Source organism: Salvelinus namaycush, unplaced genomic scaffold (genome assembly GCF_016432855.1).
Source record: "Salvelinus namaycush isolate Seneca unplaced genomic scaffold, SaNama_1.0 Scaffold1939, whole genome shotgun sequence".
In the NCBI taxonomy this organism is placed as follows: Eukaryota; Metazoa; Chordata; class Actinopteri; order Salmoniformes; family Salmonidae; genus Salvelinus; species Salvelinus namaycush.
Window position 1 is genome coordinate 12,579 of NW_024058718.1, and position 26,660 is coordinate 39,238.

At 50.2% G+C, this 26,660-nt stretch overlaps 1 protein-coding gene across 1 annotated transcript; it reads left to right on the forward strand.

Moving 5' to 3' along the window:
• Positions 1–2,405: 2,405 nt before the first annotated feature.
• LOC120037860 (ATP-binding cassette sub-family B member 7, mitochondrial-like) lies at positions 2,406–26,660 on the forward strand (the record flags this gene model as incomplete). The annotated part of the gene is made up of 3 exons (XM_038983826.1): positions 2,406–2,520; positions 14,884–15,016; positions 26,392–26,660. Coding segments are annotated over exons 1-3 (486 nt in total), but the record flags the coding sequence as incomplete, so codon positions are not given.

Sequence of the window (26,660 nt, forward strand, 5' to 3'; positions counted from 1 at the left end):
GTGGACAGACAGCTCTAGTAATGAATGAGGAAGTGGACAGACAGCTCTAGTAATGAATGAGGAAGTGGACAGACAGCTCTAGTAATGAATGAGGAAGTGGACAGACAGCTCTAGTAATGAATGAGGAAGTGGACAGACAGCTCTAGTAATGAATGAGGAAGTGGACAGACAGCTCTAGTAATGAATGAGGAAGTGGACAGACAGCTCTAGTAATGAATGAGGAAGTGGACAGACAGCTCTAGTAATGAATGAGGAAGAGGAGAGACAGCTCTAGTAATGAATGAGGAAGTGGACAGACAGCTCTAGTAATGAATGAGGAAGTGGACAGACAGCTCTAGTAATGAATGAGGAAGTGGACAGACAGCTCTAGTAATGAATGAGGAAGTGGAGAGACAGCTCTAGTAATGAATGAGGAAGAGGAGGTGACTCTTTCCTCTTGGCGCTACAAAGTGGCTGTGCTGATAGGCTGACTTCATCCTCTCAATCATGTGAGACACATTTGACAGAAGTGCCGAATTTAACAAAAATTCTACTATGAACAGTTTTTTAATTACATTTTTTTGTATTGGAAAAGTACCATAGTTTCTGTATACCGTGCCACTCACTCACTCTGGTTCCTATAATCACCTTGGTGTTGCTGCAGCTGTGTAGCAGCCCCTAGTCCAGGCCACTGTGGCAGCTGGCTGACAGAGCAGGTAAACAACCATCTTGGCTCCTCAGATGTGATGACAGCCCCACGGCCTCCTGGGAGATGTAGTCAGACAGGATCTCCGGGTCTACCTGGAGACAGATCTGTAGCATAGGGATAGATAGAGGACTCATCTTTGTATCGGTGCCATTATGGCGTCTGCGACAGCATGAGCAGCACCATCGAGGCTGTCTTCATTTTAAAGTAGGTATTTTAATGTTTAAAATAAGTGCAACACTGATAATGATTTACTGCCACCTGCAGTGCTAGAGTCCTGAACCAAATGGTGGCATTAATTTGTGGCCACTAGATGGCAGAGATATTGCTTAAATCCATTTACAAACCATAGGCAACTTTAACTTGAAGAAGATAATACTCTGATCACTGGCTGCTGGCTCCCAGATGACTTTAAAATGGTGGAAGCCCTTGATGTCCATGCTAAAATGGGTTTTAGCCATCTAGAGCCGTCTTTCTATCCCCATGGCCCCCTGGGAGATGTAGTCAGGCTCTCCGCGTCCACCTGGAGGCAGACGGCCAGTCTGCTCTCCATCCCTTGTCAGAGTGGGTCCCCTGGGGGCCCCTGCCCCAAGTGTCAGAGTGGGTCCCCTGGGGGCCCCTGCCCCAAGTGTCAGAGTGGGTCCCCTGGGGGCCCCTGCCCCAAGTGTCAGAGTGGGTCCCCTGGGGGCCCCTGCCCCAAGTGTCAGAGTGGGTCCCCTGGAGGCCCCTGCACCAAGTGTCAGAGTGGGTCCCCTGAGGGCAGACGGCCAGGGGCCTCTAGTTTTCCCTTCCCTGTCAAACCAATTGGGAAAGAGAACTGCAGATCATGTCTTGCCATATTGTTGTAAAAGCAACCCTGGCCATGCACCCTTGGCCATCCACCCCTGGCCATCCACCCCTGGCCACAATGGTTCAAAAATCATGTGCTACTGCTTCAGACACATTTTGCCTTTGACTATTACTGACTTATTATTATTATTACTCTGACTATTGCTCTGGATATTACTGGCTGTAACTACTACTCGGACTGTTACTAGTATTATATTATTATTACTATTATTATGTTACTATTGTTACTCTGGATATTAATGACTGTTACTATTATTATTACTATTATTATGTTACTATTGTTACTCTGGATATTATTTGTCAATGTTTTGGACAAGTGCAGCTTTTTCCAAAGCCTTGTGCCGTTAGAAGATCCGTTACCGTTAGAAAATCCGTTACCGTTAGAAGATCCGTTGCCGTTAGAAGATCCGTTACCGTTAGAAGATCCGTTACCGTTAGAAGATCCGTTACCGTTAGAAGATCCGTTACCGTTAGAAAATCCGTTACCGTTAGAAGATCCGTTGCCGTTAGAAGATCCGTTGCCGTTAGAAGATCCGTTACCGTTAGAAGATCCGTTAGAAGATCCGTTACCGTTAGAAGATCCGTTACCGTTAGAAGATCCGTTACCGTTAGAAGATCCGTTACCTTCCTGTTCTGTGGTCAGTGAGGAGGAACACATGCATAAATAATCATGGATGCCATTCAGCAGCCGCTTTTATCCGAAGCAACTTAGTCTTGTGTGCGTACATTTTTTGTGTATGGGAGGCCCCAGCGGGATTCAAACCCAAATTCCTCGTCACTGCAACCGCCATGCTCTATCAATTGAGCCTTGTGAATAAACCATTCTATCGTCTAACAGTCTTTTTCCTGTTGTGTCCTGGTGGCAGTTGAAGGAGGTGAATTCCAGGACCATCCTGTCTAACATGTTGTCCTACGTGTGGCCCAAGGACCGACCTGATCTACGGGCTAGAGTAGCCATCGCCCTGGGGCTGCTGGCTGGAGCTAAGGTAGGCTGATGGGACACACAACACACACACACACAACACACACACACACACACACACACACACGCACATCTGCTGGCTGGAGCTAAGGTAGGCTCATGGGACACACACACACACACACACACACACACACACACACACACACACACACACACACACACACACACACACGCACATCTGCTGGCTGGAGCTAAGGTAGGCTCATGGGACACACACACACACACACACACACACACACACACACACACACACACACACACACACACACACACACACACACACACACACACACACACACATCTGCTGGCTGGAGCTAAGGTAAGCTGATGGAAGACAGACAGCTGCTGGTTAGAGGTACAGTGCTTCTAGAAAGTTTACACCTCAACTTTTTCACATTTTGTTGCTTTACGATGTGAGATTGAAATATAATATCTACTCAATGTCAAAGAGAACAGAGAATTCTACACATTTTTACAAATTAATAACAATTAAATAACTCAAATATAGTTCAGGAGTAAAATGTGTCTTAATAAATCACATAATAAGTTACATGGACTCACTGGGTGAAATAAGTTACGTGGACTCACTGGGTGAAATAAGTTACATGGACTCACTGGGTGAAAAGTTACATGGACTCACTGGGTGAAATAAGTTACATGGACTCACTCTGGGTGAAATAAGTTACATGGACTCACTCTGGGTGAAATAAGTTACATGGACTCACTCTGGGTGAAATAAGTTACATGGACTCACTGGGTGAAATAAGTTACATGGACTCACTGGGTGAAATAAGTTACATGGACTCACTCTGGGTGAAATAAGTTATATGGACTCACTCTGGGTGAAATAAGTTACATGGACTCACTCTGGGTGAAATAAGTTACATGGACTCACTCTGGGTGAAATAAGTTACATGGACTCACTCTGGGCGAAATAAGTTACATGGACTCACTCTGGGCGAAATAAGTTACATGGACTCACTCTGGGCGAAATAAGTTACATGGACTCACTCTGGGCGAAATAAGTTACATGGACTCACTCTGGGCGAAATAAGTTACATGGACTCACTCTGGGCGAAATAAGTTACATGGACTCACTCTGGGCGAAATAAGTTACATGGACTCACTCTGGGCGAAATAAGTTACATGGACTCACTCTGGGCGAAATAAGTTACATGGACTCACTCTGGGCGAAATAAGTTACATGGACTCACTCTGGGCGAAATAAGTTACATGGACTCACTCTGGGCGAAATAAGTTACATGGACTCACTCTGGGCGAAATAAGTTACATGGACTCTCACTGGGCGAAATAAGTTACATGGACTCACTCTGGGCGAAATAAGTTACATGGACTCTCACTGGGTGAAATAAGTTACATGGACTCACTCTGGGCGAAATAAGTTACATGGACTCACTCTGGGTGAAATAATAGGAGTTGACATGATTTTTGAAAGACTAACCCTTCCTCTGTCCCCCATATATGGGGCGGCAGGTAGCCTAGCAGGTAGCCTAGTGGTTAGAGCAGGTAGCCTAGTGGTTAGAGCAGGTAGCCTAGTGGTTAGAGCAGGTAGCCTAGTGGTTAGAGCAGGTAGCCTAGTGGTTAGAGCAGGTAGCCTAGTGGTTAGAGCAGGTAGCCTAGTGGTTAGAGAGTTGGACTAGTTAACCGAAAGGTTGCCGGATTGAATCCCTGATCTGACAAGGTTAAAATCTGTCCCTCTGCCCCTGAACAAGGCAGTTAACCCACTGTTCCTAGACCATCAATGAAAATAAGAATTTGTTCTTAACTGACTTGCCTAGTTAAATAAGGCATCAACTCCTGGACTGCTTAGAGAGGTTGTGACTCGTGGGAGCGTGGTAATGCTTGAATGAATGGCCAATCGTATTGCTCCAAATACAAAGAGCATGATATTTACATCTTCAATGGTTTTCAGTAGTAGACAGAGCAGGTAAATGTTGAACTGGAATGCAAAAAAGCTTTGAAAAGTTACTGGCCTGACGAGCTCCACTGTCCCCATGTGTTTTTACTGGTCCTGGGCCAGTGTTAATGTTACTGGCCTGACGAGCTCCACTGTCCCCATGTGTTTTTACTGGTCCTGGGTCAGTGTTAATGTTACTGGCCTGACGAGCTCCACTGTCCCCATGTGTTTTTACTGGTCCTGGGCCAGTGTTAATGTTACTGGCCTGACGAGCTCCACTGTCCCCATGTGTTTTTACTGGTCCTGGGTCAGTGTTAATGTTACTGGCCTGACGAGCTCCACTGTCCCCATGTGTTTTTACTGGTCCTGGGTCAGTGTTAATGTTACTGGCCTGACGAGCTCCACTGTCCCCATGTGTTTTTACTGGTCCTGGACCAGTGTTAATGTTACTGGCCTGACGAGCTCCACTGTCCCCATGTGTTTTTACTGGTCCTGGGTCAGTGTTAATGTTACTGGCCTGACGAGCTCCACTGTCCCCATGTGTTTTTACTGGTCCTGGACCAGTGTTAATGTTACTGGCCTGACGAGCTCCACTGTCCCCATGTGTTTTTACTGGTCCTGGGTCAGTGTTAATGTTACTGGCCTGACGAGCTCCACTGTCCCCATGTGTTTTTACTGGTCCTGGGCCAGTGTTAATGTTACTGGCCTGACGAGCTCCACTGTCCCCATGTGTTTTTACTGGTCCTGGGTCAGTGTTAATGTTACTGGCCTGATGAGCTCCACTGTCCCCATGTGTTTTTACTGGTCCTGGGTCAGTGTTAATGTTACTGGCCTGACGAGCTCCACTGTCCCCATGTGTTTTTACTGGTCCTGGGTCAGTGTTAATGTTACTGGCCTGACGAGCTCCACTGTCCCCATGTGTTTTTACTGGTCCTGGGCCAGTGTTAATGTTACTGGCCTGACGAGCTCCACTGTCCCCATGTGTTTTTACTGGTCCTGGGCCAGTGTTAATGTTACTGGCCTGACGAGCTCCACTGTCCCCATGTGTTTTTACTGGTCCTGGGTCAGTGTTAATGTTACTGGCCTGACGAGCTCCACTGTCCCCATGTGTTTTTACTGGTCCTGGGTCAGTGTTAATGTTACTGGCCTGACGAGCTCCACTGTCCCCATGTGTTTTTACTGGTCCTGGACCAGTGTTAATGTTACTGGCCTGACGAGCTCCACTGTCCCCATGTGTTTTTACTGGTCCTGGGTCAGTGTTAATGTTACTGGCCTGACGAGCTCCACTGTCCCCATGTGTTTTTACTGGTCCTGGACCAGTGTTAATGTTACTGGCCTGACGAGCTCCACTGTCCCCATGTGTTTTTACTGGTCCTGGGTCAGTGTTAATGTTACTGGCCTGACGAGCTCCACTGTCCCCATGTGTTTTTACTGGTCCTGGGTCAGTGTTAATGTTACTGGCCTGACGAGCTCCACTGTCCCCATGTGTTTTTACTGGTCCTGGACCAGTGTTAATGTTACTGGCCTGACGAGCTCCACTGTCCCCATGTGTTTTTACTGGTCCTGGGCCAGTGTTAATGTTACTGGCCTGACGAGCTCCACTGTCCCCATGTGTTTTTACTGGTCCTGGGTCAGTGTTAATGTTACTGGCCTGACGAGCTCCACTGTCCCCATGTGTTTTTACTGGTCCTGGACCAGTGTTAATGTTACTGGCCTGACGAGCTCCACATGGGGCATGTGTTTTTACTGGTCCTGGGTCAGTGTTAATGTTACTGGCCTGACGAGCTCCACTGTCCCCATGTGTTTTTACTGGTCCTGGACCAGTGTTAATGTTACTGGCCTGACGAGCTCCACTGTCCCCATGTGTTTTTACTGGTCCTGGGCCAGTGTTAATGTTACTGGCCTGACGAGCTCCACTGTCCCCATGTGTTTTTACTGGTCCTGGACCAGTGTTAATGTTACTGGCCTGACGAGCTCCACATGGGGCATGTGTTTTTACTGGTCCTGGGTCAGTGTTAATGTTACTGGCCTGACGAGCTCCACTGTCCCCATGTGTTTTTACTGGTCCTGGGCCAGTGTTAATGTTACTGGCCTGACGAGCTCCACTGTCCCCATGTGTTTTTACTGGTCCTGGGTCAGTGTTAATGTTACTGGCCTGACGAGCTCCACTGTCCCCATGTGTTTTTACTGGTCCTGGGCCAGTGTTAATGTTACTGGCCTGACGAGCTCCACTGTCCCCATGTGTTTTTACTGGTCCTGGACCAGTGTTAATGTTACTGGCCTGACGAGCTCCACTGTCCCCATGTGTTTTTACTGGTCCTGGGCCAGTGTTAATGTTACTGGCCTGACGAGCTCCACTGTCCCCATGTGTTTTTACTGGTCCTGGGCCAGTGTTAATGTTACTGGCCTGACGAGCTCCACTGTCCCCATGTGTTTTTACTGGTCCTGGGCCAGTGTTAATGTTACTGGCCTGACGAGCTCCACTGTCCCCATGTGTTTTTACTGGTCCTGGGCCAGTGTTAATGTTACTGGCCTGACGAGCTCCACTGTCCCCATGTGTTTTTACTGGTCCTGGGCCAGTGTTAATGTTACTGGCCTGACGAGCTCCACTGTCCCCATGTGTTTTTACTGGTCCTGGGCCAGTGTTAATGTTACTGGCCTGACGAGCTCCACATGGGGCATGTGTTTTTACTGGTCCTGGGTCAGTGTTAATGTTACTGGCCTGACGAGCTCCACTGTCCCCATGTGTTTTTACTGGTCCTGGGTCAGTGTTAATGTTACTGGCCTGACGAGCTCCACTGTCCCCATGTGTTTTTACTGGTCCTGGGCCAGTGTTAATGTTACTGGCCTGACGAGCTCCACTGTCCCCATGTGTTTTTACTGGTCCTGGACCAGTGTTAATGTTACTGGCCTGACGAGCTCCACTGTCCCCATGTGTTTTTACTGGTCCTGGGCCAGTGTTAATGTTACTGGCCTGACGAGCTCCACTGTCCCCATGTGTTTTTACTGGTCCTGGGCCAGTGTTAATGTTACTGGCCTGACGAGCTCCACTGTCCCCATGTGTTTTTACTGGTCCTGGACCAGTGTTAATGTTACTGGCCTGACGAGCTCCACTGTCCCCATGTGTTTTTACTGGTCCTGGGCCAGTGTTAATGTTACTGGCCTGACGAGCTCCACTGTCCCCATGTGTTTTTACTGGTCCTGGGCCAGTGTTAATGTTACTGGCCTGACGAGCTCCACTGTCCCCATGTGTTTTTACTGGTCCTGGGCCAGTGTTAATGTTACTGGCCTGACGAGCTCCACTGTCCCCATGTGTTTTTACTGGTCCTGGGCCAGTGTTAATGTTACTGGCCTGACGAGCTCCACTGTCCCCATGTGTTTTTACTGGTCCTGGACCAGTGTTAATGTTACTGGCCTGACGAGCTCCACTGTCCCCATGTGTTTTTACTGGTCCTGGGCCAGTGTTAATGTTACTGGCCTGACGAGCTCCACTGTCCCCATGTGTTTTTACTGGTCCTGGGCCAGTGTTAATGTTACTGGCCTGACGAGCTCCACTGTCCCCATGTGTTTTTACTGGTCCTGGACCAGTGTTAATGTTACTGGCCTGACGAGCTCCACTGTCCCCATGTGTTTTTACTGGTCCTGGGCCAGTGTTAATGTTACTGGCCTGACGAGCTCCACTGTCCCCATGTGTTTTTACTGGTCCTGGGCCAGTGTTAATGTTACTGGCCTGACGAGCTCCACTGTCCCCATGTGTTTTTACTGGTCCTGGGCCAGTGTTAATGTTACTGGCCTGACGAGCTCCACTGTCCCCATGTGTTTTTACTGGTCCTGGACCAGTGTTAATGTTACTGGCCTGACGAGCTCCACTGTCCCCATGTGTTTTTACTGGTCCTGGGCCAGTGTTAATGTTACTGGCCTGACGAGCTCCACTGTCCCCATGTGTTTTTACTGGTCCTGGGCCAGTGTTAATGTTACTGGCCTGACGAGCTCCACTGTCCCCATGTGTTTTTACTGGTCCTGGGCCAGTGTTAATGTTACTGGCCTGACGAGCTCCACTGTCCCCATGTGTTTTTACTGGTCCTGGGCCAGTGTTAATGTTACTGGCCTGACGAGCTCCACTGTCCCCATGTGTTTTTACTGGTCCTGGACCAGTGTTAATGTTACTGGCCTGACGAGCTCCACTGTCCCCATGTGTTTTTACTGGTCCTGGGCCAGTGTTAATGTTACTGGCCTGACGAGCTCCACTGTCCCCATGTGTTTTTACTGGTCCTGGGTCAGTGTTAATGTTACTGGCCTGACGAGCTCCACTGTCCCCATGTGTTTTTACTGGTCCTGGGCCAGTGTTAATGTTACTGGCCTGACGAGCTCCACTGTCCCCATGTGTTTTTACTGGTCCTGGGCCAGTGTTAATGTTACTGGCCTGACGAGCTCCACTGTCCCCATGTGTTTTTACTGGTCCTGGGCCAGTGTTAATGTTACTGGCCTGACGAGCTCCACTGTCCCCATGTGTTTTTACTGGTCCTGGGCCAGTGTTAATGTTACTGGCCTGACGAGCTCCACTGTCCCCATGTGTTTTTACTGGTCCTGGACCAGTGTTAATGTTACTGGCCTGACGAGCTCCACTGTCCCCATGTGTTTTTACTGGTCCTGGGCCAGTGTTAATGTTACTGGCCTGACGAGCTCCACTGTCCCCATGTGTTTTTACTGGTCCTGGGCCAGTGTTAATGTTACTGGCCTGACGAGCTCCACTGTCCCCATGTGTTTTTACTGGTCCTGGACCAGTGTTAATGTTACTGGCCTGACGAGCTCCACTGTCCCCATGTGTTTTTACTGGTCCTGGGCCAGTGTTAATGTTACTGGCCTGACGAGCTCCACTGTCCCCATGTGTTTTTACTGGTCCTGGGCCAGTGTTAATGTTACTGGCCTGACGAGCTCCACTGTCCCCATGTGTTTTTACTGGTCCTGGGCCAGTGTTAATGTTACTGGCCTGACGAGCTCCACTGTCCCCATGTGTTTTTACTGGTCCTGGACCAGTGTTAATGTTACTGGCCTGACGAGCTCCACTGTCCCCATGTGTTTTTACTGGTCCTGGGCCAGTGTTAATGTTACTGGCCTGACGAGCTCCACTGTCCCCATGTGTTTTTACTGGTCCTGGGCCAGTGTTAATGTTACTGGCCTGACGAGCTCCACTGTCCCCATGTGTTTTTACTGGTCCTGGGCCAGTGTTAATGTCGGACCGAGAAGGAAAATAAATGAATGTTCCAGAAAACAATAGGCTAAGTGGATTTGGACTCATCGTTATAGGCTATTCACTCACATTATATGGGACGTGTACATTTTTCACTCCCATTTATATACGGGACGTGTAAATTGATGCTTTCTCCCTCCCGTGTAGAAATTCAACCCCAGCCTCAGCGCACATAACACACCCAGGTACGGAGAGGCGGGACAGACAGCAGACTGTCAAACCAGCAGTGTTTCTCTGTCACCTTTGTGACTGACAGGCTCCTGTCTAGAAGATGCATATTGTTCGTTCTAGTGCACCCTAATCGGAGTTGCCAACAACCGGCTGCTTCTGGTTCTCAGGGATACAGCCATCTTCAACCGGCTGCTTCTGGTTCTCAGGGATACAGCCATCTTCAACCGGCTGCTTCTGGTTCTCAGGGATACAGCCATCTTCAACCGGCTGCTTCTGGTTCTCAGGGATACAGCCATCTTCAACCGGCTCCTTCTGGTTCTCAGGGATACAGCCATCTTCAACCGGCTGCTTCTGGTTCTCAGGGATACAGCCATCTTCAACCGGCTGCTTCTGGTTCTCAGGGATACAGCCATCTTCAACCGGCTGCTTCTGGTTCTCAGGGATACAGCCATCTTCAACCGGCTGCTTCTGGTTCTCAGGGATACAGCCATCTTCAACCGGCTGCTTCTGGTTCTCAGGGATACAGCCATCTTCAACCGGCTGCTTCTGGTTCTCAGGGATACAGCCATCTTCAACCGGCTGCTTCTGGTTCTCAGGGATACAGCCATCTTCAACCGGCTGCTTCTGGTTCTCAGGGATACAGCCATCTTCAACCGGCTGCTTCTGGTTCTCAGGGATACAGCCATCTTCAACCGGCTGCTTCTGGTTCTCAGGGATACAGCCATCTTCAACCGGCTGCTTCTGGTTCTCAGGGATACAGCCATCTTCAACCGGCTGCTTCTGGTTCTCAGGGATACAGCCATCTTCAACCGGCTGCTTCTGGTTCTCAGGGATACAGCCATCTTCAACCGGCTGCTTCTGGTTCTCAGGGATACAGCCATCTTCAACCGGATGTGCCGATTACGCTCAGGTGTTCTCTTTTACGCCTGCTACATTAGGTTAATTCTAGCGGGAGAGGGCTCAGCAGACTTTTTTTCTTCTGACTAGCGGCTCTAGTAACCCGGCTGAAAGTTAGTCTGCAATCGGCTGTATAGCCGACAGGAAAACACTGTAAACCACGCGCCCTACTGGACTGAGCTGCAGGAGAGGAAGGAAACTGCTTAGGGATGTCACCATGAGGCCATCGGTGATTTTAAAATGGCTACAGAGTTCGATGGCTGTGATGGGTGAACTGAGGATGGATCAACAGCATTGTGGTGATTCCACAATAATGACCTAAATGACAAGAGTGGAAAAAAATACACATATTCCGAAACATTCATATGTTTGAGGCACTGAGGCACTAAAGTAATACTGTACCACAACAACACATGTTGGGCCTAAATGCAAAGCCTTAACGTTTGTGGAGAATCAAACGCATCATTGAGTAACTGCCTCATTATTTTCAAGCATGGTTATTGGTATTCTTGACATTGACAGAAGACTGGGGAGTTTTTCAGGATGAAAAGAAAGGGATGGAATTAAGCACAGGAAAATCCTAGAGTAAAACCTGGTTCAGTCCGCTTTCCACCAGACACTGGGAGATGAATTCACATTTCAGCAGGACAATAACCTAAAACACAATGCCAAATCTACACTGGAGTTGCTTACCAAGAAGACAGTGAATGCTCGAGTGGCCAAGTTAGTTTTTTTTACTTAAATCTGCTCGAAGATCTACGTCAAGACTTGAAAATGGTTGTCTAGCCATAATCCCCAACACCTTGAAAGAACTTTAAGATAAAAAAATTAATAATGGGAACATTTAGCAGAATCCAGGTCTGCAACGCTCTCATGAGAGTTAACCAAGAAGACTCCCAGCTGGAATCGCTATTAGATGTGTTTCTAACATGTATTGACTCAGGGAGCTGAATACTTATGCAATGAAGATATATTACTGTTTTCATTATTATTATTTTTTACTTTGACAGAGTATTTTGTGTAGATCATTGGAAGAAGGCACAGTGATGCTGAAACACAGATTTTTTGACCCAATAAATTACTGGGAGGTTATACATGTGGAGAGAGTGACTCTCTCTTTGTTTTTATAGCTTCCAGTTTATTCTGCGTTAGTCAGCACCTCTACACTAAATCATTTTCTCTGGTTTGGCGCCAGCTCATGCAGATCGTTGAACAAATTTACAATTCAATTCCATTTGAATCCTATTTGTAATAAAATGTGAATAAATCCCATGATTGACTTTCTATAAGCACTGTAGGCTGAGTGAAACCTGGCTTGGGCGGTACCGTACCGGGATATTGGGCGGTACCGTACCGGGGTATTGGGCGGTTCCGTGCCGGTATATTGGGCGGTACCGTACCGGGGTATTGGGCGGTACCGTGCCGGGGTATTGGGCGGTACCGTGCCGGGGTATTGGGCGGTACCGTGCCGGGGTATTGGGCGGTGCCGTGCCGGGGTATTGGGCGGTGCCGTGCCGGGGTATTGGGCGGTGCCGTACCGGGGTATTGGGCGGTGCCGTATTGGGCGGTACCGTGCCGGGGTATTGGGCGGTACCGTGCCGGGATATTGGGCGGTGCCGTACCGGGGTATTGGGCGGTACCGTGCCGGGGTATTGGGCGGTGCCGTGCCGGGATATTGGGCGGTGCCGTACCAGGGTATTGGGCGGTGCCGTACCAGGGTATTGGGCGGTACCGTACCGGGATATTGGGCGGTGCCGTACCGGGATATTGGGCGGTGCCGTACCGGGATATTGGGCGGTGCCGTACCGGGATATTGGGCGGTGCCGTACCGGGATATTGGGCCGGGCTATTGGGCGGTGCCGTGCCGGGCTATTGGGCGGTGCCGGGCTATTGGGTGGTACCGGGGTATTTAGACATACCGACGGGGGCTGCAGGGGCGCGTGTTACGCCACTGTTTATAACTAGAAGTTAACTAAGATTTGTTGTTATAACAGCACTCACATGAGCCCATCCTGCCACTGCATGACTCCTGTTATCTTTGTATTGTTCTCCTTTTAATATGCTCTCTAAATCCTCCAATGTATTACTGTGTCGTCTGTCTGGTTTTCAAGCTTGTATTAGTGTATGTATCTGTATCTGCTCGATTCCCCTGTCCTGCCATAGCCTGAGGGCCAGCACAGAGTATCCCCATCTCTCTGTCTATGTCTTTATCTCTACCTCAGTCTATTTCACCAGATGTCTAGATTGGTGTGTTAAACAAGGATTATCTTCAGCTTTATAATTGGAAAAGACCCCATCCATCGTACCAGTAATCTTGTTACCAGACACTTCCTCCCAAATGCGCAACGAGTCTGGTGGACCAACTCGTCAAACTTGTCCTTCATTAGCCAATAGAAAGACAAGGAGATGCTCCCAGTGCATCGGCTTAATCTTCCAACCAATCATCTCTCACAGCACTTTCCCCTAACCCTCCCCTATATGTGTCTTGCTTCCATTTGGAGCCACTCCTCGCAGACATGTGATTCGCTTAAATTACCTTTACTCAGTAAGGTCACTCCCATATAATTCTTGGATCACACCCACAAAGGCCAACTTTGAATTGTTGATATCGCAGGCTTAAGTACTGTATGCAATAGCCCGGGGCGAGGTTATTGTAGCAGTAGTCATGGTTTGGCTGTTTTGCATTTCAGTTGTCTAGGCAGCAGTGGTTAGGTTAGTTCCAGGAGCCCAGAGGGACAGTATTGTAAACACTCAGCCCCTATTGTGATGAAGGTTAAAGCTGGAAAATGTAACCTGTATCATTCATTCATTGACTATTGGGCTGTATTGCCCGATTTTAGAAAGAGAGACGAGCCATCAAACAGGCAAAGCGTCAATATAGGACTAAGATCGAATCCTACTACACTGGCTCTGACGCTCAACGACTGTGGCAGGGCTTGCAAACTATCATGGATTACAAAGGGGGAAACCGCACAACGAGATGTCCTACCAGACAAGCTAAATGCTTTTTATATGCTCACTTTGAGGCAAGCAACACTGAACCATGCATGATAGCGCCAGCTGTTCCAGACTACTGTGTGGTCTCGGCGCCGTAGCCGATGTGCATAAGATCTTTTGAACAGGTTAATATTCGCAAGGCCAGACAGAATACCAGGACATGTACTCTTCACAGACATTTTCAACCTATCCATGACCCAGTCTGTAATGCCAACATGTTTCAAGCAGACCACCATAGACCCCGTGCCCAAGAATGCCAAGGTGACCTTCCTAAATGACTATCGCCCGTAGCACATTTTACATCCTATAGCCATGAAAGGCTCACATCAACACCATCATCCCAGACACCCTGGACCCACTCCAATTCGCATACCGCCCCTACAGATCCATAGATGACAGAATAATACTCCACACTGCCCTAACCCATCTGGACACGTGGAATACCTATGTAAGAATGCTGTTCATTGACTACAGCTCAGCGTTCAACACCGTAGTACCCTCCAAGCTCCTCAACAATGTGTAGGCAGGTAGCCTAAGATTCAAACCTTCTCAGACAGCCTGATTCATACTCTTAGAGGAGGTGCTCCCATAATATTTTTTTTTTTTTACCGCATACAAGGTAAGGTAATGTATTCTTTCCCACACTAAGACATTACCTCGTTCCACTTCCTTTTAAAAGTGTGTTTCCATATTTAAAATAAAAAGTCTTTGCTTTCCTACTAACACCACCATCAGGCTTGATTGAGCTGTTTTGTCTTGTAGTAATTTGGTGCCTGAGTGTGTTTCCTGTAACATTCATTGAATATTTGTTTTAAATATATATTGAATAAAATGTTTTGGTTGGTAGTTACCCAATATAACCGGAGGTGGTGGGTATGTTTGCCAGTCATTCATGTAGATCTGGAGGTCTATAGAGTCTGACTGCATTCCTTATTTCTGGAACCGTTAGCTTACCTGTGGAATATTGACTTTTCCTTGTTTTACTATCCTGACTTTTAGGCATCTCCGGTCCCCATCAGGATAGTAATACAAGCCCACACACAGCCAGCCGTATTGCACCTAGCTTCTACCATCAGAGTGGAAATGAATGATTTCACATCTCTCTCTCTCTCTCTCTCCCCTTTGCTCCCTAGATGACCAACGTGATGGTACCCTTCATGTTTAAGTATGCTGTGGACGAGCTGAATGGACTGTCAGGTCACATGTTGAACCTGAGCGATGCCCCCAGCACCGTGGCTACCATGGCAACTGCTGTTCTGATTGGCTGTAAGTCCCACAAAAATAAATGTATTTGAATATCTTGGAACAGAATATTGTCACAGTCCAGGAGTCATTATAGAATCTATCTGGGAACCATTAAACAACAAGTATATCAAACCTAGTCTTAGCTCTGTGTCCCGACCTCTCTGCTGTCACTCTGTGGCTGGTGAATAGATGCCGATGTCAACCTCTGTGTGAATAGACTAGAGGTCAGAGGTCAGGGTGTGGGTGACCAGTCCTTTCTGTGAGCCCAGACTGCCTCCATCCTCTAACCGTGGCTCTGACTGCTGATGAAAACAACTAATGAACAACGTTCGTCGGCAGACAGTCCTGTTGGCAGCTAGCTAGACACCAGGATTCGCTCGAGGTGCTTAAAGTATTTGAATTTGGCATACTGAAATTCAAGTACTGGAATACCTTGAAAATCTGACATTTTCTTAAGTTGGTACTTGAAAAGTACTTGAGAGGGGAACAGAAAATTGTTAAATGTTAAAATTAAAAATATTTAAGAAAATATATTGGCCTTGCGAATTCCTGGCAGATACAGAACTGAGTGATTAGGCCAGGTGAGATCGCTCATTCTGACCACACTGCCTCTCAGCCAGGCAGATTCAACCCTGCCTGCAGGATATTGACGTTTATGAATGGTTTTTCCAGACCCATCCGGGGATGTAGTAGAGGGGTTCTGCCAGACCCATCCGGGGATGTAGTAGAGGGGTTCTGCCAGACCCATCCGGGGCTGTAGTAGAGGGGTTCTGCCAGACCCATCCGGGGCTGTAGTAGAGGGGTTCTGCCAGACCCATCCGGGGCTGTAGTAGAGGGGTTCTGCCAGACCCATCCGGGGCTGTAGTAGAGGGGTTCTGCCAGACCCATCCGGGGCTGTAGTAGAGGGGTTCTGCCAGACCCATCCGGGGCTGTAGTAGAGGGGTTCTGCCAGACCCATCCGGGGCTGTAGTAGAGGGGTTCTGCCAGACCCATCCGGGGATGTAGTAGAGGGGTTCTGCCAGACCCATCCGGGGATGTAGTAGAGGGGTTCTGCCAGACCCATCCGGGGATGTAGTAGAGGGGTTCTGCCAGACCCATCCGGGGATGTAGTAGAGGGGTTCTGCCAGACCCATCCGGGGATGTAGTAGAGGGGTTCTGCCAGACCCATCCGGGGATGTAGTAGAGGGGTTCTGCCAGACCCATCCGGGGATGTAGTAGAGGGGTTCTGCCAGACCCATCCGGGGATGTAGTAGAGGGGTTCTGCCAGACCCATCCGGGGATGTAGTAGAGGGGTTCTGCCAGACCCATCCGGGGATGTAGTAGAGGGGTTCTGCCAGACCCATCCGGGGATGTAGTAGAGGGGTTCTGCCAGACCCATCCGGGGATGTAGTAGAGGGGTTCTGCCAGACCCATCCGGGGATGTAGTAGAGGGGTTCTGCCAGACCCATCCGGCGATGTAGTAGAGGGGTTCTGCCAGACCCATCCGGGGCTGTAGTAGAGGGTTCTGCCAGACCCATCCGGGGATGTAGTAGAGGGGTTCTGCCAGACCCATCCGGGGATGTAGTAGAGGGTTCTGCCAGACCCATCCGGGGATGTAGTAGAGGGTTCTGCCAGACCCATCCGGGGATGTAGTAGAGGGTTCTGCCAGACCCATCCGGGGCTGTAGTAGAGGGTTCTGCCAGACCCATCCGGGGCTGTAGTAGAGGGTTCTGCCAGACCCATCCGGGGCTGTAGTAGAGGGTTCTGCCAGACCCATCCGGGGATGTAGTAGAGGGTTCTGCCAGACCCATCCGGGGATGTAGTAGAGGGGTTCTGCCAGACCCATCCGGGGCTGTAGTAGAGGGTTCTGCCAGACCCATCCGGGGATGTAGTAGAGGGGTTCTGCCAGACCCATCCGGGGATGTAGTAGAGAGGTTCTGCCAGACCCATCCGGGGATGTAGTAGAGGGTTCTGCCAGACCCATCCGGGGATGTAGTAGAGGGGTTCTGCCAGACCCATCCGGGGATGTAGTAGAGGGGTTCTGCCAGACCCATCCGGGGATGTAGTAGAGGGGTTCTGCCAGACCCATCCGGGGATGTAGTAGAGGGGTTCTGCCAGACCCATCCGGGGATGTAGTAGAGGGGTTCTGCCAGACCCATCCGGGGCTGTAGTAGAGAGGGTTCTGCCAGACCCATCCGGGGCTGTAGTAGAGAGGGTTCTGCCAGACCCATCCGGGGCTGTAGTAGAGGGGTTCTGCCAGACCCATCCGGGGATGTAGTAGAGGGGTTCTGCCAGACCCATCCGGGGATGTAGTAGAGGGGTTCTGCCAGACCCATCCGGGGCTGTAGTAGAGGGGTTCTGCCAGACCCATCCGGGGATGTAGTAGAGGGGTTCTGCCAGACCCATCCGGGGATGTAGTAGAGGGTTCTGCCAGACCCATCCGGGGCTGTAGTAGAGGGGTTCTGCCAGACCCATCCGGGGCTGTAGTAGAGGGGTTCTGCCAGACCCATCCGGGGCTGTAGTAGAGGGGTTCTGCCAGACCCATCCGGGGCTGTAGTAGAGGGGTTCTGCCAGACCCATCCGGGGCTGTAGTAGAGGGGTTCTGCCAGACCCATCCGGGGATGTAGTAGAGGGGTTCTGCCAGACCCATCCGGGGCTGTAGTAGAGGGGTTCTGCCAGACCCATCCGGGGATGTAGTAGAGGGGTTCTGCCAGACCCATCCGGGGATGTAGTAGAGGGGTTCTGCCAGACCCATCCGGGGATGTAGTAGAGGGGTTCTGCCAGACCCATCCGGGGATGTAGTAGAGGGGTTCTGCCAGACCCATCCGGGGATGTAGCAGAGGGTTCTGCCAGACCCATCCGGGGATGTAGTAGAGGGTTCCGCCAGACCCATCCGGGGATGTAGTAGAGGGGTTCCGCCAGACCCATCCGGGGATGTAGCAGAGGGTTCCGCCAGACCCATCCGGGGATGTAGCAGAGGGTTCTGCCAGACCCATCCGGGGATGTAGCAGAGGGTTCTGCCAGACCCATCCGGGGATGTAGTAGAGGGGTTCTGCCAGACCCATCCGGGGATGTAGTAGAGGGGTTCTGCCAGACCCATCCGGGGATGTAGTAGAGGGGTTCTGCCAGACCCATCCGGGGATGTAGTAGAGGGGTTCTGCCAGACCCATCCGGGGATGTAGTAGAGGGGTTCTGCCAGACCCATCCGGGGATGTAGTAGAGGGGTTCTGCCAGACCCATCCGGGGATGTAGCAGAGGGTTCTGCCAGACCCATCCGGGGATGTAGTAGAGGGGTTCTGCCAGACCCATCCGGGGATGTAGTAGAGGGGTTCTGCCAGACCCATCCGGGGATGTAGTAGAGGGGTTCTGCCAGACCCATCCGGGGCTGTAGTAGAGGGGTTCTGCCAGACCCATCCGGGGCTGTAGTAGAGGGGTTCTGCCAGACCCATCCGGGGATGTAGTAGAGGGGTTCTGCCAGACCCATCCGGGGCTGTAGTAGAGGGGTTCTGCCAGACCCATCCGGGGCTGTAGTAGAGGGGTTCTGCCAGACCCATCCGGGGCTGTAGTAGAGGGGTTCTGCCAGACCCATCCGGGGATGTAGTAGAGGGGTTCTGCCAGACCCATCCGGGGATGTAGTAGAGGGGTTCTGCCAGACCCATCCGGGGCTGTAGTAGAGGGGTTCTGCCAGACCCATCCGGGGATGTAGTAGAGGGGTTCTGCCAGACCCATCCGGGGATGTAGTAGAGGGGTTCTGCCAGACCCATCCGGGGATGTAGTAGAGGGGTTCCGCCAGACCCATCCGGGGATGTAGTAGAGGGTTCTGCCAGACCCATCCGGGGCTGTAGTAGAGGGGTTCCGCCAGACCCATCCGGGGCTGTAGTAGAGGGGTTCTGCCAGACCCATCCGGGGCTGTAGTAGAGGGGTTCTGCCAGACCCATCCGGGGATGTAGTAGAGGGTTCTGCCAGACCCATCCGGGGCTGTAGTAGAGGGGTTCTGCCAGACCCATCCGGGGATGTAGTAGAGGGGTTCTGCCAGACCCATCCGGGGATGTAGTAGAGGGTTCCGCCAGACCCATCCGGGGATGTAGTAGAGGGTTCCGCCAGACCCATCCGGGGCTGTAGTAGAGGGTTCCGCCAGACCCATCCGGGGATGTAGTAGAGGGGTTCCGCCAGACCCATCCGGGGATGTAGTAGAGGGGTTCCGCCAGACCCATCCGGGGATGTAGTAGAGGGGTTCCGCCAGACCCATCCGGGGATGTAGTAGAGGGGTTCCGCCAGACCCATCCGGGGATGTAGTAGAGGGGTTCCGCCAGACCCATCCGGGGATGTAGTAGAGGGGTTCTGCCAGACCCATCCGGGGATGTAGTAGAGGGGTTCCGCCAGACCCATCCGGGGCTGTAGTAGAGGGGTTCTGCCAGACCCATCCGGGGATGTAGTAGAGGGGTTCTGCCAGACCCATCCGGGGATGTAGTAGAGGGGTTCTGCCAGACCCATCCGGGGATGTAGTAGAGGGGTTCTGCCAGACCCATCCGGGGATGTAGTAGAGGGTTCTGCCAGACCCATCCGGGGCTGTAGTAGAGGGGTTCTGCCAGACCCATCCGGGGCTGTAGTAGAGGGGTTCTGCCAGACCCATCCGGGGCTGTAGTAGAGGGGTTCTGCCAGACCCATCCGGGGATGTAGTAGAGGGGTTCTGCCAGACCCATCCGGGGATGTAGTAGAGGGGTTCTGCCAGACCCATCCGGGGATGTAGTAGAGGGGTTCCGCCAGACCCATCCGGGGATGTAGTAGAGGGGTTCCGCCAGACCCATCCGGGGATGTAGTAGAGGGGTTCCGCCAGACCCATCCGGGGATGTAGTAGAGGGGTTCCGCCAGACCCATCCGGGGATGTAGTAGAGGGGTTCCGCCAGACCCATCCGGGGATGTAGTAGAGGGGTTCTGCCAGACCCATCCGGGGATGTAGTAGAGGGGTTCTGCCAGACCCATCCGGGGATGTAGTAGAGGGGTTCTGCCAGACCCATCCGGGGATGTAGTAGAGGGGTTCTGCCAGACCCATCCGGGGATGTAGTAGAGGGGTTCTGCCAGACCCATCCGGGGATGTAGTAGAGGGGTTCTGCCAGACCCATCCGGGGATGTAGTAGAGGGGTTCTGCCAGACCCATCCGGGGATGTAGTAGAGGGGTTCTGCCAGACCCATCCGGGGATGTAGTAGAGGGGTTCTGCCAGACCCATCCGGGGATGTAGTAGAGGGGTTCTGCCAGACCCATCCGGGGATGTAGTAGAGGGGTTCTGCCAGACCCATCCGGGGCTGTAGTAGAGACGGTTCTGCCAGACCCATCCGGGGCTGTAGTAGAGGGGTTCTGCCAGACCCATCCGGGGCTGTAGTAGAGGGGTTCTGCCAGACCCATCCGGGGCTGTAGTAGAGGGGTTCTGCCAGACCCATCCGGGGATGTAGTAGAGGGGTTCTGCCAGACCCATCCGGGGCTGTAGTAGAGGGGTTCTGCCCCTCTATACCCACTTGTCCTAGCGTTGATCAATGTTCAGAACGCTAAATGTTATTAATCTGAGTTCTAATCGTGTCTAACTCTGACCTCCCTCTGATTGACCTCCCTCTGATTGACCTACCTCTGTGAACGAGTGGAATCATGATTGATTCAGGTATAATCGTTATGTTCTCTCTCTGACTTACCTTGTTTAGCACTCACCACTCTGTCCAACAGGAAACTCTGCCCACGACATAGGCCGAGAGGTGAAACAAACTACCTCAACCCAGATCTAGAGTAGTAAGTGGCAGAGACTCCTGTCAACAGACAACCCCCCCAAACAAAAAAAAACCTGACTCGAAGAATGAGTTTACAACCGGTAAATAGTGGCTGATGTTTAGGTATAACTAGCTGGCTAGAAGGAGGAAGTTAGAAGCTAATCTTGAACAGAGCCTGCCCACAGCAAGAGAAGTTGACTGATATTAAGCTAGCTACCTAGCTATATTCAGAAGTTGGGTTACTATAAATTCTCATAACAAAATACCTTTTCTTTGCAGTGAGTAGTGAGATAGACAGTGGTGTTAGGCTGCAAGGAAGGAGGCAAAGGGGAGAGACAGAGATGCATTGAAACAAGCAGGGAGAGAGGTTTGTAGTACAGTGGTACCCAAACTTGGGGTCAGAGACCCAGGTGGGGTCCCCTAAAATTTAAATAGGGTCCCCTGACAGAATCTTTAAATAGAAGGGCCTTTTACGCTGTCAGAATTCACTTTCATGTCATTGTGTTGGGACAGTCAACATCATCAGTCCTGACTTACCACTCATGTATGTAGTGAAACACGTAATATTGAGTAGAGATTATAAGGTAGTGATGAATAGTACGTTAGTTTTTTTCGCAATGAGAATGTGGTGAAATACTGCCGTCTGGTGGTGACTAGAAATAATTGCATAATAGGAACTGTTACAAATTGACGGTCCTTGAAAATAAATATTAGTGTTTGAAAAAGCACTGAAGTCCTTGAATTTGACTTGCCACTGTCTGTACGAACCCTGTAGACACTAGCAGGGATCATCAACTAGATTCAGCTGCGCTACAATTTCTTTCTTGAGCGGATGGACGGGGGGGTCAAATTGCAGTCAAATTGACTGCAAGAAGCCCAAACATACACTACCGCTCAAAAGTTTTAGAACACCTACTCATTGAAGTGTTTTTCTTTTCTTTTTACTATTTTCTACATTGTAGAATATTAGTGAAGACAAGCTATGAAATAACACATATGGAATCATGTAGTAACCCAAAAAGTGTTACTCAAATCAAAATATATTTTATATTTGAGATTCTTCAAATAGCCACCCTTTGCCTTGATGACAGCTTTGCACACTCTTGCTCTTCTCTCAACCAGCTTCATGAGGTAGTCACCAGAAATGCATTTCAATAAACAGGTGTGCCTTGTTAAAAATGAATTTGTGGAATTTCTTTCCTTAATGCGTTTGAGCAAATCAGTTGTTGTATTGTGACAAAGTAGGGGAGGTATACAGAAGATAGCCCTGTTTGGTAAAAGTCCATATTATGGCAAGAACAGCTCAAATAAGCAAAGAGAAACTCACCCAGAAGTGGTGCTCCTAGTTGCAAACTTAAATCAGTTTTACCAAATTTTTACCAGCATCTCACATGTGCAACCAGAGAAAAGAAAAATCCTATACCACCTTTACTCCACACACATAGATGCATACACAGCTCTCCCTCACCCTCCATTTGGCAAATCTGCCCATAATTCTATCCTCATGATTCCTGTTTACAAGCAAAAACTAAAGCAGGAAGTACCAGTGACTCCTTCTATACGGAAGTGGTCGAATGCTACGCTACAGGACTGTTTTGCTAGCACAGACTGGAATATGTTCCGGGATTCATCCAATGGCATTGAGGAGTACACCACCTCAGTCATCGGCTTCATCAATAAGTGCATCGACGACGTCGTCCCCACAGTAACTGTACGTACATATCCCAACCAGAAGCCATGGATTACAGGCAACATCCGCATCGAGCTAAAGGCTAGAGCTGCCGCTTTCAAGGAGCGGGAGACTAATCCGGACGCTTCTAAGAAATTCCGCTATGCCTTCAGACAAACCATCAAACAGGCAAAGCTCAATACAGGATTGAGATTGAATCCTACTACACCGGCTCTGACGCTCGTCGGATGTGGCAGGGCTTGAAAACTATTACAGACTACAAAGGGAAACCCAGACGCGAACTGCCCAGTGACGCGAGCCTACACACTGGCTAAATGCCTTTTATGATCACTTTGAGGCAAGCAACACTGGAGCATGCACGAGAGCACCAGCTGTTCTGTATGACTGTGTGATAACGCTCTCAGTAGCCGATGTGAACAAAACCTTTAAACAGGTCAACATTCACAAAGCCGCTGGGCCATACGGATTACCAGGACATGTACTCAAAGCATGAGCAGAACAACTGTTAAGTGTCTTCACAGACAGTTTCAACCTCTCCCTGACCGAGTCTGTAATACCTACATGTTTCAAGCAGACCACCATAGTCCCTGTGCCCAAGGAAGCGAAGGTAACCTGCCTAAATGACTACCGCCCCGTAGCACTCACGTCGGTAGCCATGAAGTGCTTTGAAAGGCTGGTCATGGCTCACATCAACAGCATCCTCCCGGACACCCTAGACCCACTCCAATTCACATACCGCCCCAACAGATCCACAGATGATACAATCTCTATTGTCCACTGCCCTTTCCCACCTGGACAAAAGGAACACCTATGTGAGAATGCTGTTCATTGACTACAGCTCAGCGTTCAACACCGTATTGCCCACTAAGCTAAGGACCCTGGGACTAAACACCTCCCTCTGCAACTGGATCCTGGACTTCCTGACGGGCCACCCCCAGGTGGTAAGAGTAGGCAACAACACGTCTGCCACGCTGATCCTTAACACTGGGGCCCCTCAGGGGTGTGTACTTAGTCCCCTCCTGTATTCCCTGTTCACCCACGACTGTGTGGCCAAACACGACTCCAACATCATCATTATGTTTACTGACGACACAACAGTGTTGGCCTGATCACAGACAACAATGAGACGGCCTATAGGGAGGTGGTCAGAGACCTGGCAGTGTGGTGCCAGGACAACAACCTCTCCCTCAATGTGAGCAAGACAAAGGAGATGATCGTGGACTACAGGAAAAGGTGGGCCGGACAGGCCCCCATTTAACATCGACGGGGCTGTAGTGGAGCGGGTTGAGTTTCAAGTTCTTTGGTGTCCACATCACCAACAAACTATCATGGTCCAAACATACCAAGACAGTCATGAAGAGGGCACCTCAAAACCTTTTCCCCCTCAGGAGATCGAAAAGATTTTTTATGGGTCCCCAGATCCTCATAATGTTCTACAGCTGCACCATCGAGAGCATCCTGACTGGTTGCCTCACCGCCTGGTATGGCAACTGCTAGGCATCTGACCATAAGGCGCTACAGAGGGTAGTGCGAACGGCCCAGTACATCCCTGGGGCCAAGCTTCCTGCCATCCAGGACCTATTTAATAGGCGGGGAAAGCACATATTTTCTCTGTTGCCGTACCGGAGTGCCAGGTCTATGACCAAATGGCTCCTCAACAGCTTCTACCCCCAAGCCATTAGACTGCTGAACTATTCATAAAATCTCAACTGGACAATTTACATTGACCCCCACCCCCCTCCCGTTTTAACACAGCTGCTACTCGCTGTTTATAATCTATGCATAGTCACTTCACCCCTACATACATGTACAAATTACCTCTACTAACCTATATCCCTGCACACTGACTTGGTACCGGTGCCCCCTGTATATAGCCTCGTTATTCTTATTGTGTTACTTTTTACTTTAGTCTACTTGGTAAATATTTTCTTAACCAACAGTGCAGTTCAAGAAGAGTTAAGGGCTTGTAAGTAAGAATTTCACGGTAAAGTCTAAACTTGTTGTATTCAGCGCATGTGACAAATAAAGTTTGATATGATAAAAGACAGTCCATTACTTTAAGACATGAAGGTCAGTCAATACGGAACATTTAAAGAACTTTGAAAGTTTTTTCAAGTGCAGTCGCGAAAACCATCAGGCGCTATGATGAAACTGGCTCTCATGAGGACCGCCACAGGAATGGAAGACCCATAGTTACCTCTGCTGCAGAGGATAAGTTCGATAGAGTTACCAGTCTGGCCCCGGAACTGTCTCTATTATTACACGGCCTGGCCTGGGCCGGGACTGTCTCTATTATTACACGGCCTGGCCTGGGCCGGGACTGTCTCTATTATTACACGGCCTGGGCCGTAACTGTCTCTATTATTACACGGCCTGGCCTGGGCCGGGACTGTCTCTATTATTACACGGCCTGGGCCGTAACTGTCTCTATTATTACACGGCCTGGGCCGGGACTGTCTCTATTATTATTATTATTACACGGCCTGGCCTGGGCAGGGACTGTCTCTATTATTATTACACGGCCTGGGCCGTAACTGTCTCTATTATTACACGGCCTGGGCCGGGACTGTCTATTATTATTACACGGCCTGGCCTGGGCCGGGACTGTCTCTATTATTATTACACGGCCTGGCCTGGGCCGGGACTGTCTCTATTATTATTATTATTACACGGCCTGGGCCGTAACTGTCTCTATTATTACACGGCCTGGCCTGGGCCGGGACTGTCTCTATTATTATTACACGGCCTGGGCCGGGACTGTCTCTGTTATTACACGGCCTGGGCCGGGACTGTCTCTATTATTATTACACGGCCTGGGCCGGGACTGTCTCTATTATTATTACACGGCCTGGGCCGGGACTGTCTCTATTATTATTATTATTATTATTATTATTACACGGCCTGGCCTGGGCCGGGACTGTCTCTATTATTATTACACGGCCTGGCCTGGGCCGGGACTGTCTCTATTATTATTATTACACGGCCTGGCCTGGGCCGGGACTGTCTCTATTATTATTACACGGCCTGGCCTGGGCCGGGACTGTCTCTATTATTATTACACGGCCTGGCCTGGGCCGGGACTGTCTCTATTATTACACGGCCTGGGCCGGGACTGTCTCTATTATTATTACACGGCCTGGGCCGGGACTGTCTCTATTATTATTATTACACGGCCTGGGCCGGGACTGTCTCTATTATTATTATTACACGGCCTGGCCTGGGCCGGGACTGTCTCTATTATTATTACACGGCCTGGGCCGGGACTGTCTCTATTATTATTATTACACGGCCTGGCCTGGGCCGGGACTGTCTCTATTATTATTATTACACGGCCTGGGCCGGGACTGTCTCTATTATTATTACACGGCCTGGGCCGGGACTGTCTCTATTATTATTACACGGCCTGGGCCGGGACTGTCTCTATTATTATTACACGGCCTGGGCCGGGACTGTCTCTATTATTATTACACGGCCTGGCCTGGGCCGGGACTGTCTCTATTATTATTACACGGCCTGGGCCGGGACTGTCTCTATTATTATTACACGGCCTGGGCCGGGACTGTCTCTATTATTATTACACGGCCTGGGCCGGGACTGTCTCTATTATTATTATTACACGGCCTGGGCCGGGACTGTCTCTATTATTATTATTACACGGCCTGGCCTGGGCCGTAACTGTCTCTATTATTATTACACGGCCTGGCCGGGACTGTCTCCTCTCTGATAAACTCAGGCTAGATTTGTCAGCCATGTCCATTTTGAGCCAGACCTGGGTCCTAATAGTATTTTTTTATTTGTTCAAATACTTGAGGTTAACTTCATTTGTCTTGCCTAGTTTAATCAAATCAATGGATCTCCACTTTTGTCTTTACCTGATAACTACAAAGGTTGGCTTGCCCTTCTCATCGCTGAGCTCCGCCCCTATGTAGCCAAAGCCGTGATGAAATCCTCTCTTTCCCTCTTCTCCCAGACGGTGTGTCCCGTGCCGGTTCGGCCCTCTTCAACGAGCTGCGTAACGCCGTGTTTGGGAAGGTGGCCCAGAATTCCATCCGGCGTATCGCCAAGAACGTGTTCCTACACCTCCACAGCCTGGACCTGGGCTTCCACCTGTCCCGACAGACGGGGGCGATGTCAAAGGCCATTGACAGGGGCACCAGGGGCATCTCCTTCGTCCTCTCTGCTATCGTCTTCAACCTGGGACCCACTGTTTTTGAGATGGGGCTGGTCTCTGCTATCCTG